Raw genomic sequence first — 16,243 nt, forward strand, 5'->3', positions numbered from 1 at the left:
GAAGGCAAAAGCTAAAAGGGATTTCTTTTTAAACCCTTACATTGGCGTTCAAAGCCCTCGAAGGCAAAGTAAATGTAAATTGATAAATGTAAATTGATACTTGTATAGCGCACTACTCACCCGCAAGGGTCTCAAGGCGCTTGTACGAATACCGCTGTGGAACCCATTCTGGCTTTCCCTGTGAGGTGTCCACTCCTGGGCACCCCCAAGGTGGAGGCCAGGCATCCTTAGCGTTGTGGGGACCGTTGTGGAGATTAAGCAAGCTATTGCCCAGAGTTGCAGAGTGGGACTCCGTGATTGGAATAGGCACCGAGGCGAGAATGATCAGGTCCGTGGGATTTTGAACCCAAGACCCGCCGAGGCGGGGAATTGAACCCTGTTCCCGGGCTAGACCTCTGCATCAGAGTCTGCCGCTCTAACCATTGAGCCACACTTCTCCACTACCTACGTTACCGAGATATAGACTTGGCTGGTAGCAACAGGAGAGATCTTTGAGCTCTAACCACCTCCTACTCATGCACATTCTCTGGTTTGGTAAAGTTTGCCAGGTGGCAGGTCATTCACAGTGCTGACAGCAAAGGTTTGGAATATCTTGCCTATTAAACATCGCATGGTTGAGTCGGAGCATTGTATTAGGAAAGAACTACAAAAGTGGCTCTTCAACCAAATTGAATTAGGATTGTCGGGGCTTCGTTCTTCAGTCTCTGCTTCGAGCACTGTGACGTCTTAGCCATGGCAACCGAGCGCTTTACAAATGTCCTTGATTGATTGACCTTTTACTGTTTAGTCCATTCTATGTCAGATGTTTTTGTGATGCATCTAGTTCAAACCATAACCTAATAAAGGGTGTCAAATGGGTCAAGCGATTGCTCTTGCCAGACTATGAAAGTATCTTTCAAGCATGCTTGGGAATCTGCTTTAGTTCATTAAACTAACAGTTTAATTTGGAATGTCAACATTCACTATTCTGTTAGACATTTCTTGAATCCTGAGGTGCATGTGCTAACACTTAAGTGCTCTTAAACAGTGTTGTATATTATTAATTAGAATATTTTTATAATGTCAGTGTTTCTTGTGGGAGAACATTTACAGTTTAAGTTTGTTGCTATTTGCTCCCTTCATCACTAGTGCTTTCTGCAAGTGCATAATGTGACACCGTGTTCACAATGAAAGCCTTCTGTTGGGAATTTATAGTTCAGAATATACTAAATGGATGCATCAAAACATGGTGGCTTCTTCTACTAAGAAAGGACTTGGAGGTCTGCTGAAAAAATCAGCTTTTCTAACATTGTATACTAAAGATTTGTTCTAAACATGGTTCAAAATGCATTCTACCATGCCTATGAACACTGCCATAAGCAGGGCCGGACTGGGAACCAAAACTGGCCTTGGCAAAGAGCTCGGCCGCCCCCCCTGGGGGTGGCCGAGCTGTTTTCTAGGGCCGGTTTCGGGTGATTTTGTAACAGGTGCCGATTTTGCATCTATGCTGCAAAAACAGCCCTGTAAGAAAAACGGCCCCGCCCTAGCGGCCCACCGGGGAAACACCTGGTGCCCGCTATGGCCAGTCCGATCCTGGTCATAAGGGCCAGATGTCGACCTTTCCATTTTGCAAGTCGGAAATTGGGTTGATTTGTGACTCGCAAAATGGAATGTACATCAGTGTCTGAGACTGAGATTCATAATGGGGTCGCAAAATGCCTGCCTCATTATTATTCATAGAGCAGGTTGCAATTTGCAACCCATTGGGAATGGCTAGCTATCCCAGGGATGGTGGTCTGCTGGGGTCAGCAGACCACCATGCCTGTGACTGCTTTTTAAATAATATAGGGTAACGATGCCCACAATGGATTTTTTAAAGTACAGAGTTATTTGAAAATATACAGCAAATTGTGAAAGCCCTTATTATTGGCCACTAGTAATTCAATTACAAAAATTAATTGACAATTCCAAATTAACAAGACAAGAAAAAGGGGCAAAAGAGGGTGTATACTTTTTATACAAATTTATTTAAATAAAGCAAAAGAGGGTACAAAAAGCATTTCACATTTACAAAAGTAGCTGGGAGGAATGTTTATTTTTACACAAATCTTTTCTAAAGAACACTTTTGTAAAAACCCATTTCTTGCATTTAGTCGAAAGGATAACATCATTGAAACACAATGAGCAACTCCTATATACAAATATGAATAAAAAGGGGTTGAGAGTGTCGATGTTTTGGTCTTATCTTGTGTAGTCCTCTACAAGACCATCTTCAGGACAAGGTGTTGAAATGTGAACTGAAGACCTCTATAGAAATGAATAATCCAATATCATTTGTATGTATCAATGAAAGATATCAAAAAGAAGAATATACACTCACGGGTGAAAAAACACGAAATTAAAAAAAGTGCCCACAGATAAAAGGGTAAAAATACCCAGAAAAGTCCAGTAAAAGGTTGTTAATTTGAAGAATTATGTCCTATCATTAACAGAACTATCTGTGTTGAGAATGGAAAGCACTTTAATCCACCATGTGCATAAAAAAAAGAATTATATGCTTACTTGGGAAGAATGAACACAAGGGCGGGCCTTATACTACTTTACAGCCACGCACAACTTGTGCTAAATAAAAAGAAGCCAAGTGTAGACAACATAGCATTATGGACTTGGAAGGAGAATCATTAGTGCAGCAACACTTCCTAAATCAAATACAGAGGTTGCGTCACTCATCTGATCCAGTGTAGAATTGAAGGAGGAACCCGGGAGTATATAAATACTTCTGTGTGCGGTGACGTGTTAATCACAGGCGTGTATGTGTATATGAAATTGAAAAAGAGTGGCGGCCATCTTACAGTGGTGAATGAATCATTCTGATTGTAAGTATTGTCAGGATCCACTCAAGGATACCAAGACAAAACTAATAGTGTTTATGTGAGGGTAGATTGAGTTAAACAAACTTAAATTATATAACAGAAGTAATTATATATAGTACAGAAGTCCTTAAATATGGCAGCCTTCTTAAAGCGTCACGTAGGGGATGGAAATCTATATCAGGTGATTGAAAATCATAGTACGAGATACTGAACACTGAATGTCTGCATGAGATCGTGGACAATGTACTATCTATACGGGGCCCACATTCTGCTGTGTAGTGGCAGACGGGCTTCATAAGGAAAAAGGATAAACGGCATAATGTCCTTATAAAGAGATTTGGAAACAGAGACGGAAATCATCAGTGATTCATAACCAAATTGTTAGTGGAAAAAGAAACGGGAGGAAAGAATACAAAAAAGGCCTGCCCTTTTTAATTATCTTTAAACATGTTGAGAATGATGATTGTTTTTGCTTTATAAAAACGGCTCATTGTTAGGTGTACAACTGGTACATATAAGATATTTGCAGAATTAAAATATTTTCAAAATGTTTCTGCTGATTGAGAAAGGGAAACAATGTTATGCAATTAGATATACAGCAGTTTTCTAATAAAACCATGCTCATCGATGATGGACATAAGACAGAAACCATACAAGATCTGAAAAAGTGAAGAAATATCTTTAGGAGGGTACATTTTAAAAAGCCAACCGCAATTAACAATATGGGCACCATCATTTTGGGACTTATGTTAGATCAACAGTGTCATTACAAGTTATTACATGATGGGTACCAATGTATGCCATTCAACAGCGGAATTAAGACCCTTAGTTACATTTTGTGTATGACAGATCCAGTGGTTTTCTTTGTCAAAATCTGTTCAACATTGGGCTTTCTCGTCCAAGGCTTAACCACATCAATAACCCACCAAACCATATCTTTCTCAGAATGTTTACATGAGATATAATGTTCAACCATAGGGGCGTTTTCAACTTTTCATCAAATTCTCGATCGGTGTTGCAGAATTCTCTTTTTGACTTGGGACGTTTTACCTATATAAGGCAGCCCACAGGGGTATTTGATGCAATACACAACATTGCTTGTATTACAGTTGGAACAGTGTTGCAATGTAACTTGGTGGCAATTAATGTTGAACTTCTTCATGGTAGTGGTGGCATTACAGGCTGCACACATGTTGCATTTAAAATGCCCTACCACAGGTGATTGTTGAACCATAATATTTACGGTTGTTTTGTTCGGGGCATCATAAGCAAGGACCAAGTGGTCTCGTAGATTAGATCCTCTTTTGAAATCAAAAAGGGGTTGTTGTTGGAATTCAGGTAAACTCTTTAGCAAAGTCCAGTGGTATTTTTGTAGAATTTTTTTAGATTTTATTAGAATGAGTACCAAACGTAGATACACAAACCAATTTTGGTTCTTTTATCGCTTTCCTACCTCCAGTAGAGCTTCTCAGTTGTTATACTTGGCTCTTTTAAGTGATTGTTTTAAAAGTCAGACTGGATACCCTTGGGCTTTGAGTTTTTCTTTTAGTTTCTGCGTCTCTAAAAAGTACATTTTTAACAGTTCCTGAGGAACCTCAGCAACTGTCCAAATGGTAACTCACCTTTAAGTGCCTGAGGATGGTGATTATTGTACTGAAGTAGCGTATTTCTTGATGTTGGCATTGTGTATAGAGTGGTTGCAATCCATTATCTATGTCAACCTTAATAGTTATATCAAGAAATTCATTTGATAGTGGTTATTGTAAATCTGATGTTAGGGTTTAAAGAATTTACCACATTGTGGAAAGCATTATGACTTTCACAGCTACCTCTCCAGATCAAAAAGAAATAGTCAATGTATCTGAGCCATTTAATGACATTGGAAGAGAATTAATTACTTGTACTTTTGATATGTTGTTGCTCAAAACAGGAGACATAGATATTAGCAATATCTGGAGCAAAAACTGTTCCTATTGCTAATCCCTTTAGTTGTTGATAATAGTCATTTTCAAAAAGGAAGATATTTTTACACAAAGATATCTCCATACATTCCATTACTAATGCTGTTGGCACATTATGTGGTCGAAGTCTTGACTCTAGGAGTATATCTAAAATGTTTAAGACTTCTTGTTGAGGTATATTTGTGTATACACTTTCTGTGTCCATGCTCAATAAATATTTTTGTGTAGGATCAAAAGATAGTTTCTCTACTATATTGATCACCGCTGTGGTGTCCCTGATGTATGTAGGGTGATTAATAGCAATCTGCATACTGCACAAGGAGTTTGAGAATGGAGTTACACCCTGAGACAATGGGAAGTCCGGGTGAGGCAGTGGTGTTTTTATGTATTTTAGGTAAAATGTAAATCACTGGAACTGTGGGTGCTTTATTGATTTAAAAAAAAAACAGCTTCTTTGTCACTTAATAAGCCACCGTCAAGACCACTTTTGCTGAACTTTGAGATGGTTTTGGCTAATTCTGTTGTTGGATTCTTAGGAAGTTTTATGTAATGATCTGTTATAGAAAGTTGTCTAAGTACTTCAGTTCTATAGGAGTCTTTGTTCTGAGGACAATGCCACCACCTTTGTCTGCTGCTTAATGATGGTATTAGGAAGTGTTTGCAGATTCTATAGGGCCTTGTGTTGGTCCCTTGAGAGGTTATATTTGACAAAATGGGAGTCTTTGAAAAGGTTCTCTATTGCTGTCAAAGTGGCATTTTCAAATGTCAGAATGTCTTTATAGACCATCAAATTGGTCGGATAAATGGTTGAAGGACTATGTAGGCAAGTGGTGTTCATAGCTTGTATAGTCTCATGACTCGCCCACAAATGTTAGTCTCATTGCTGGAAAGAATAAAAAAAGTTAGTTTAGTCTCGAAGAGCTCATTTCTGTATGATGGAACAAATGAAAGGCCAGAACACAGGACCGAAATCTCAGATTCAGATAATATATGATTAGAGAAATAGAATATTGGAATAGTGTTTGAAGAGTCTGCCATTCGTAATACTGGTTCCTTGTTTGTCTGTAACCCGGGATGTATTGATTCCGGTACCATCCTTGTCTTGTGACTAGTCTTCTCGGGGGTTCTGTGCCCCTGCAATTTCGCCCTGGAAGAGGGCCGAGTGTCAAAATTTCGCTGACCTGGATTATCTGCTGTTTGGTCACTATCAGTATCGGAATTGGTATCTGGAAAAGTACTCCTTTTGAATGGAGCATTGTTAGGGCCTTGAGGTAGATAGAAATCTTTTTTAAGATATGGATAGGTCCGTTCTTTGCTGCATCTTTTTATATCTTTCTAAAATTTGTTTTTTGTGAGCATTGAATTGTTCAAAATCTTTGATCGTTGATGCTATCTTGTCCAAAATGATTCTAGAATTAGTTATGCTAGAGTCTGCACTAATCTTGTTTTCCGAGGCTTCTATTTCTTTTCTAAGTATTTTAATATGTTTAAGTGCTGTCTCAATGCTTAAAACCATCCAGGTTTGAGAACATTTATTGGCAGAGTAACTAAAGCCAATTTTTAAATCCTTGTCTGTAAATATGATTGGAATATTTCATATTTGTAACCAAGTGGGTATGATGTTGGCACTTAGACAATCAGTGAGAAATATTGCATGTAATTACATCCTAATACGTTTTTTTCTAAGAGAAAACCCAATGTTGAACAGATTTTGACATTTAAAGAAAACCGTTGGAACTATCGTACGCAAAATGCAACTAAGGGTCTTAATTCAGCAGTTGAATGACTTACATTGGTATCCATCATGTAACACCTTGTGATGCCACTGTTCATCTAACAAAAAGTTGTTTATATAGATCAAAATAATCATCATTCTAAAGATGTTTAAAGATAATTAACAAATCAATTAAAAAGGACAGGCATTTTTTATATTCTTTACCCCCTTTTCTTTTTCTTCTAACAATTTGGTTATGAATCACTGACGATTTTTGTCTCTGTTTCCAAGTCTCTTTAATAGGACATTATGCCTATGTCCGTTTTCCTTATGAAGCAGCGTCTGCCACCACACTGCAGAATGTGTGCCCCATATAGAAAGGACATTCAGTGATCTCATGAAAACGTTCAGTTTTCAGTATCTCATCCTATGATTTTCAATTACCTGATACCATCAACTATAGATTACCGGGTCCTACACGACACTTTAAGATGATTGCCATATTCCGTTTAAGGACTTCAGCACCATATGCAATTACTTCTGCTATATAATATGTTTGTTTAACTCAATCTACCCTCACATAAATACTTTTAGTTTTGTCTTGGTATCCTTGAGTGGAACCTGACAATATTTACAATCAGAGCAATTCATTACTACACTTTGGTCTCTTCACCACTGTAAGATGACCGCCACTCTTTTTCAATTTCATGTAGACGTCCGCAATTAATAAATCACCACACACGGAAGTATTTATATACTCTCGGGTTGCTCCTTCAATTGTACACGGGATCGGATGAGTGACGCGACCTCCACATTTGATTTAGTCAGTGTCGCTGCTCTAATGATTCTCTTTCCAAGTCCATAACGATATGTCGTCTAAATGTGGCTGCTTCTTTTCATTTAGCTCAAGTTGTGCCTGTAAGTAAAGTAGTATAAGGACCATCCTATATCAAGGGACTTTAGTAATCACGACTCTATTCAGACAAATCTTTTTCACACCGATCAAGTACGTTTGGGTGTTGTTGCTCAACAGTTTGTTCTAGCTGCGAGCACACCATTACTTAGAAGTATAATTATACCTTTTTACCAGTGCTTAGATTGATCATTAGTCATTCTCCAACTAAATGTTTAGATCTCTTGATAACTTGGATGGTTCCCTATTCATGATTAAGGATAATATAGTTAAGGCTAGGACTTTTTAATCCAACAGCTTACTTAAGAAGAGACTACAATTTCTTGTCATGAGGGATTTTCAGAACGATCCATGACAATTTCCCTTTCGTAGCAACTATTTATGTAAACACAAGGCAAACCACCATTTTTTGGTTTGGTAAGCCACTGGAGCTGTATTCACAGCTTAATTTCTACTCTGAATTTGGTTTAGCATTGACACTATGATATTTTTTTTTAGATATTTGGAGTATAATTATTATATTGCAAATTGAGTTGCACTGCACACAGATAGCCTGGAACATATATCTTATGTTCATTCCTCCCAAGTAAGCATATAATTCGTTTTTTATGCACATGGTGGGTTAAGATTCTTTCCACTCTCAGCAGAGAGTTATCTGTTAATGATATGACATAATTCTTCAAATTAACAACCTTTTACTGGATTTTTCTGGGTATTTTTACCCTTTTATCTGTGGGCACTTTATTTTAATTTCCTTTTTTTTCACCCTTGGTTGTATAATCTTCTTTTTAATATATTTCATTTATATATACAAATTTTATTGGATTATTCATTCCTATAGGGGTCTTCAGTTCACGTTTAGACACCTTGTCCTGAAGATGGTCTTGTAGATGACTTAACAAGATAAGACCAAAACGTTGACACACTCAACCCATTTTCATTCATATTTGTATATAGAAGTTGATCATTGTGTTTCAATGAAGATGTCCTTTCTACGAAGTACAAGAAAAGGGTTTTTACAAAAGTGTTCTTGAGGCTCCAGGCTGGCAGTGAGCAAAGTGATGTTGCATAGAGTTGTCAGGTGTCCATGGCACTTCTCCTCTAATGGCATAAGGCTCTCTCTTTGCGCCCGGTTGCAGGTCTTGGGTGCTTCTAGATTCATTGAGTTGAATCCTTGCTCTTTTGTTCATGGGTGATGATCCACTTTTCCTTCATGATTGCACGCTTGCTCAGGATGACACCCCTTCCACTTTACCACATCCTCCCTCCTGATATATGAAGGTTGTATCATTGTGCATTGGATAATGACCCCTTCAAGGACATGAGGCTACCGAGAGTGATGGACCTCTTATCGCTATAGCACAGTTGCAGGGCGATCGCCCTCACTCTTTACTGTGGCCCTCACCTGGTATATGGCATTCGCATGTGGCTCAATCACGGTGACTGACCTTTCAGGGCCGCAGCGCTATACAGGGTAGCGACCCTTATCTTGACATAGTGAGGGTGAGGACCCTCATTCTTGTCCGTAATACCCAACTGGCAAGAGGGCATTAATTCCATATGCGGGTAGGTAGCCTGATCGGTGCAGTGGTGCATATGAGCAGACTACCTGATCAACGCGACAGAATTGACTGATGCAAATCTCACACTCTACTCCCAGAATCCACTTGATAGGATCCCCACTGGACCACACTCACTCCAGCTGATCTTTCCCCTCACAGATTCCTCCAGTCTTGGGTCAGACAGGCAGAACCTGGTGCTCAAGGCGTGTGTTCTTGATTCTCCTGCGAGATGTCCCTTCACCCAGAATGGGAGTCTGGAAGACCCTCCGTTCCCAGTCCTGATCAAAATGGGCAGAGCTTGTGCTGACCCTCTCCACACTGATGCAAGGCTTCAATTTAACAATCTTGGCATCTCAAGCTCCTATTTTTATAATCTGTTTTGAGACACAAATGTGATTTAGTGTCTGACTTTGAAGTCTGTGTTCCGGGGTAGTCCACTATGAAGTGCCTATTCCTTTTTCTTGGTCTTCCTCCGGAGAACAGTTGATCAAAACAGGAGTGTCTCCAAATCGAATTGCCCCAAACACAGGTCATGGTAGTGACTAAAGTATCACACCTGGATGTACACCTCAGTGATATGTCCATCAAAAGGTTACAAAGGGCCTAGCCCTACTCTCTGATTCCCTTTTATGAGTCTTTACCAAGTGTGGTCATCATCTTTGTCTTTTTTTTCAGCCTTTAGGATAGGCTGAATGAGAGAGGATTGCAGACATCTGGCTTAAGATTCACCTATTGCCATTCCAAATTTCCCAAAACTTTTTCGGATCAGAAACTAGTGACGTAGGCGAAATGTCACACGTCCGCCCCAGGTGCTTTTGCGAAGGGTATATACAATTTGCGTAATTTCCTTTAGCGCAATTTTGTGAAATATCTGAAAAATTATGAAAAAATGACACACATTGCCAATTTAGCATTTAGTGATATACTTTAGGGCAAAATGGGTCCTCGTATTGGCATTTCATGCTAAAGAAACAAGCATTTACAATGCAATGGTCTCGGCATTATTAAAGTTAGAGCTATTGGCATTGCTCATGAATTATTTATTTATTTTTTTTAAACATAAATGGTATTGTCATTTACAATGGCAATAGGTGAGTATTAGAGTGTAGTAGAGAGTATTCACGGACACAGAGCCCCACACAGACCGAGCCGCGCACACACACACAGAGCCATGCACACACACACACACACACACACACACACACCGAGCCACGCACACACACACACACAGAGCCACGCACACACACACACACAGAGCCACGCACACACACAGACAGAGCCACACACACACACACACACACAGAGCCACGCTCACACACACAGAACCACGCACACACACAGACAGCCACACACACAGACAGAGCCACACACACAGAGCCACGCACTCGCACAGACAGAGCCACGCGCACTCGCACAGACAGAGCCACGCGCACACACACAGACAGAGCCACGCGCACACACACAGACAGAGCCACGCGCACACACACAGACAGAGCCACGCGCACACACACAGACAGAGCCACGCGCACACACACAGACAGAGCCACGCGCACACACACAGACAGAGCCACGCGCACACACACAGACAGAGCCACGCGCACACACACAGACCGAGCCACGCGCACACACACAGACCGAGCCACGCGCACACACACAGACCGAGCCACGCGCACACACACAGACCGAGCCACGCGCACACACACAGACCGAGCCACGCGCACACACACAGACCGAGCCACGCGCACACACACAGACCGAGCCACGCGCACACACACACAGACCGAGCCACGCGCACACACACACAGACCGAGCCACGCGCGCACACACAGACCGAGCCACGCGCACACACACAGACCGAGCCACGCGCACACACACAGACCGAGCCGCGCACACACACAGACCGAGCCACGCACACACACAGACAGCCACGCACACAGAGGCACAGAAAAACCGGGATGACAAGCAGGGAACAGAGGCACAGAAAACACCAGAGACACCAAGAGGGAAGACACAAGCACACACCGCCCACGCAAGCACGGACTCATAACGGTGACGCCGACCCCGCACCCCCTGTACTTACGATGGTGACACTGACGCTGGCCTTGCGCAGGTCGCGGTTCTCTTCCTGTAGGGCTTTGCACTTGAGCTTTTAGGTTTCTAGCTCGATCTTGAGGACCTTGTTCTCCTGCTGCAGAGACGCCAGCCAGTTGCTGAGCTCCTCCAGGCGGAAGGGCGAGATGACGATGCCAGACTTGCTAGAGGAGGTGGGGGAGGATGAGCTCTGCATGGCGGTGGAGCGCGCACTCTGCTGCAAGTGCATTAGCTGTTGGTGAAGTGTGAATAGTTTTACTACATTACGTGAACTATTAATTCTGGAGATCTTTCTGTACAGTTGGGTGTCCCAGCGTAGCTTTAAAAGAAGCAACGCTTGAAGATGACATGTATACTGGCCCCCGGTTTCACTATGGGAGCCTAAAAACTCTATAGAACAAACATGCTGCAAATGGCACCCAGGGTGGTTATGTTAGTAAGGGGAGGATAAGGCAGCCTCCTTACTGCTGCACCAGAAGAGTGCCACAGAGCCCCTGTCAGCAGCAAACCTATCGCTTTAGCTGTGGAGAGCGATGGGGGAGTGGCTTTTACCAGAGGCACAAATATTAACAAACCCCGTCCTAGTGCTACTAGGAGACAATGCGTTCACATTCACCACCGCTGAACTTCGCACACAACCTTCGGCTAGTTGGAGAGGGTGCCACGACTGCTCTTTCAAAGGTTGCATTTGCGCTCACTCATGTTGACAAAGCACCCTCCCCCCACACTGCAGCTAGTGATGCTCTCCCCCCAGATGGAAACAGGGAAGGGAGAATGGTTGTTAGAGGAGACACACCAAAGAGCTGTGAGCATAGTACTGCTGGTCAAGATGGATGTGCGATGGCAAAGTTGTGTGTGGGGGGAGGAGTGCACGAGGAGTGCATCGACCCTATTACTGGAATATCGGATTTGTCGGGCAGTGCTTAAAGTCATGTGTGACTTTCTTGGACAGTGTTGCACCTAATTCACAGTGTTGGGGCAGCAAATACTGCTGAGTATGGGGCGTTATGAGAGGATACAGATCTGCTGACAAAGTGATTTCCACATTAGAACCCCCGCGATTGGGAAAGCTCGAAATGACGAACATCGAGAGCACACACTAGTCTTGCTGATCTAGTGAAAAAAAAACTTAAGACAATAGTGAATGTCTGCAACTCGAAGCGGTATCAAGCGCTATACACGTTTATCAAAAAGTTTTTTTTAAACGGTCGTAAAGTACTTTAAAGTATATCATAATGTCCATAAAAAGCTAGGCACCTCCTGTTGCCTTGTGTTTTTCACGCACTCAATGTGTCTCTGACAGTGAGATGGGAACCTCAGGGGGTTGAACGGTGTGCCTCACACTACAGGGCATCGGGTAGAGGACACAAACCCGGGGTTACACAGTGGAGCTCGCACCCTGGGGACAGTGGGTGTCACGCGCCGGGGCCCATGCCCTCCATCCACCCACCCAGACGCGTTAAGTACGGGGTACACTGCTGCTGGGGCAGGCGGCGAGCGGGCTCACCTGTGCCCCTCACATACACAGCGCGTGCATGAAATGTGTGTGGGGGTTTGTGTCCGCCTGTGGGGTTAGGCAGGCGAGTGGTCGTCTTGGAAAAGCGGCTCCTTTGAGTCTGGCCGGGTCGGTAGGAGCAGTCTTGGCTGAGGTGCGAGTTTGATTTATCGGTGATTTTAGGATTGTATTTTTGACTGCGAACTCCAGATACCGAGCTCAGAGCACTGACCTTCAGGAGTGGAGTGCGTGTTTGGGGGCCCTCATTTGTGCCCAGACATAAATAATCAGATGACGCTCACATTAAAGCTCCTCATGACAACTACTGCCATCACATTCCCCTGAGCGGGCCTCAGCACTCTAGCTCGCCACCTTGTCCCAGGCACCCTCCCCAGCTCCGATGTCCCCGGATTCCCAGATCACCCAGTGATGGCGTCGCTGGCAGCAAAGATAGGAAGGGACAACAGAATGCAGTTTCACGAGTAGTCGTACTTTGCGTCCTTCTTCCATGTTTAGAGAGAGGGGCAGACATTGCTCTAGGGACGGGGACAGCAGCAGAGAGGGACAAACACGGGCTGTCAATCCCCATCCCTGCGCACAATACCCGAGCCTGCCCAGGACTCTGCCCAAGAGGCGAAGGTCCCTCGCGCGGCACTCACCGGAGATGGCCCGGATGGCCCAGTTCTGGTCCAGGTAATCCACAAATGCGTAGCCGAACTTGAGCAAGACCTACCCGACCAGAGGCAGCTTCCTGTCCCCGAAGAGCTGCTGGATCTTGTCGGCTGTCACCGAGGGGCTCATGTTCCCGGGGAAAACACGCACTAAGTCCTGCAGGAAGAAAAATAAAACTAACAAGGCTACATACAAGCGGGGGTCTCCAGAGGGGACCGGGAGCGGCAACACTACGTCCATCCCGGCAACAGAGACACTAACAATGGCGAAAAACATCCCTGTAAAAAAAAAAAAAAAAGTAAACGCCCACAATGGCCCACCTCTGAATGACAAAACAGAGGGGGCGGGGCTTTAAAAAAAGACAGAAACGCCCACGAATCTGCTCCAAGACTGACTGACATCATTCTCTTCCAATGGCTAGCCTCCATTTATGGAGCTAGCCATTGGAAGAGAGAGGCGGGTTCAACCCCAATACTGAAAAACATAAAATCTCGGCCTGCGCGACACTGCTGCGCAGTGTACGCTAGGCCGAGCCCTAAAAACAGAAGTGCTGTGAACAACGGCCATTCACGTTCTGTCAGTCAGACCAAAAGCCTCTTTACAATCTGTTCATTCACGTTCTGCTTATTTGTGTGCTTCCTGTAGTCCAACAATAGGATTTTTATCTGAATGGAAATTAAATTAAGCGGTGTAGTGGCGTAATTTTGGGAATTTTGCGTATCAAACATCGTGTGCAATGCCAGAAGTACAGAAATTTCAACCAGGCCTACTTTTGAGTTTCAGTTTTAGTGCCCTGATTGACATAAACTTTTCGGTATACAACCGTTACAACGCAACTTTTACAATGAACTACTTTTACCACGCAATTTTTACAACGCAGGATCCATTACAACGAACTACCATTACAACGCATTTTTTTACATCGCAGATGCCTTTACAACGCATACCATTACAACGTAAGTATTGGTAAGTATATAATTTTATTAAAAATGTTATAGGTTTGGGTTTTTGGGTAAAGGGTATTTTTAGGGTTCAGGGCTAGGTTTGGGTTTTTGGGTAAAGGGGTATTTTTAGGGTTCAGGGCTAGGTTTGGGTTTTTGGGTAAAGGGGTATTTTTAGGGTTCATGGCTAGGTTTGGGTTTTTGGGTAAAAGGGTATTTTTAGGGTTCAGGGCTAGGTTTGGGTTTTTGGGTAAAGGGGTATTTTTAGGGTTCAGGACTAGGTTTGGGTTTTTGGGTAAAGGGGTATTTTTAGGGTTCAGGACTAGGTTTGGGTTTTTGGGTAAAGGGGTATTTTTAAGGTTCAGGGCTAGGTTTGGGTTTTTGGGTAAAGGGGTATTTTTAGGGTTCAGGACTAGGTTTGGGTTTTTGGGTAAAAGGGTATTTTTAGGGTTCAGGGCTAGGTTTGGGTTTTTGCGTAAAGGGGTATTTTTAGGGTTCAGGGCTAGGTTTGGATTTTTGGGTAAAGGGGTATTTTTAGGTTTCAGGGCTAGGTTTGGGTTTTTGGGTAAAAGGGTATTTTTAGGGTTCAGGTTTTTGGGTAAAGGGGTATTTTTAGGGTTCAGGGCTAGGTTTGGGTTTTTGGGTAAAGGGGTATTTTTAGGGTTCAGGGCTAGTTTTGGGTAAAAGGGTATTTTTAGGGTTCAGGGCTAGGTTTGGGTTTTGGGGTGCAGGGTAAAAATAAAAAAATAAAAATTAAATTAAATTAAATGTTAATTTTAATTAATTTACATTTTTAAAAATATTATATACTTGCCAATGCTTGCGTTGTAATGGTATGCGTTGTAAAGGCATCTGCGATGTAAAAAATGCGTTGTAATGGTAGTTCGTTGTAATGGATCCTGCGTTGTAAAAATTGCGTGGTAAAGGTAGGCGTTGTAAATGTATGCGTTGTAACGTCATACATCCAAACTTTTCCTTTTTTATGTTCAGCAGCTCTAAATTGCTCGCCTAGTTACATTTTTTTCAAGGCACCTTTAAGAACTCTGCTGAAATACAAACATAACTGAAGTGTATTGTAAATCAACAGGAAAGGTAAAATGTACTGTTCTCATTTTGAATGCTGTTGCTTTGAAATTAGTTTTAAAGAGGCTTTATCATTCTTTGTCTTATGATTTTGTAACACTGAAAAATGACCTTGTCTAGGTTTGAAACAGTTTGACATGTATATTTCATTAGACTATAAAGAAAGGCAAAGTACAGCGCGAGCGTCTTATGCAGTTACGTCACTGCTGAGGTGTGAGTTGGACTGGCTGATCCCATTGAGTAAACGCAGTTTCTTTTTCAGCCGACAGCACTTTTGACAGTGGCCAGGGGTCAACTGTTTATTCCGACTCCCAGAGCAGCCAGCAGAGCGTCATCTACTCGTCGGTGCCCGAGTCGGCGTCTCCTGCCATCCAGCGTGTTTACAGCCCCCCTCTCGCTGACCACCAGGCCGGGCCCCACAACCTGCCGCAGCTGGGGCACTTCCAGCAGCCGCCCTGCGTGAGTTTACACTCTGTCTATGACGCAGATCAACTCTTTATTTAACTCTCTTGTTACTTGTATAATGTTTCATGCAACTCTGCGGTATATGGTGTGATTTTCTGCAGTGATGTTTCACAATATTGCCTTTGCAATATCATGCTACATAGTCGGATCCCATGTTCACCATTTGGTCATCTTAACGCAAAACAGCAGGGTACACAATTGCAGACAATTAAAAAAATAAAATGGTAAGTCTATATACCTGTGTATGCACGTGTGTGTATGTGTATATATATATATATATATATATATATAAAAATATAGTGTGTGTGTGTATAATGTTTGTGTGGTTATATTTTTAGGTTGCTCATTTGTTCTGATTTTGTTTATTCATTTATACTTTTGAACACTTTCATTTTCTCCATTTTGCTTTCTTCACTCTGTTTTAGCCACGCATTGATATTTCCCTGTCTGGGTCAGATGCTCCCATGATTGGTGATAGAGGGCAAACATCTGTT

The 16,243-nt window shown here is 42.6% G+C and overlaps 1 protein-coding gene across 1 annotated transcript in view; it reads left to right on the forward strand.

Moving 5' to 3' along the window:
• WNK2 (WNK lysine deficient protein kinase 2) overlaps positions 1-16,243 on the forward strand; it is a 581,173-nt gene that overhangs the window by 272,544 nt on the left and 292,386 nt on the right. The window contains exon 9 of the mRNA XM_078661612.1: positions 15,547-15,743. Coding sequence (XP_078517738.1) covers positions 15,547-15,743 — 197 coding nt within the window. The remainder of the gene's footprint in view (positions 1-15,546; positions 15,744-16,243) is intronic.

The sequence above is a fragment of the Lissotriton helveticus genome, chromosome 9 (genome assembly GCF_964261635.1).
Source record: "Lissotriton helveticus chromosome 9, aLisHel1.1, whole genome shotgun sequence".
Lineage (NCBI taxonomy): Eukaryota > Metazoa > Chordata > Amphibia > Caudata > Salamandridae > Lissotriton > Lissotriton helveticus.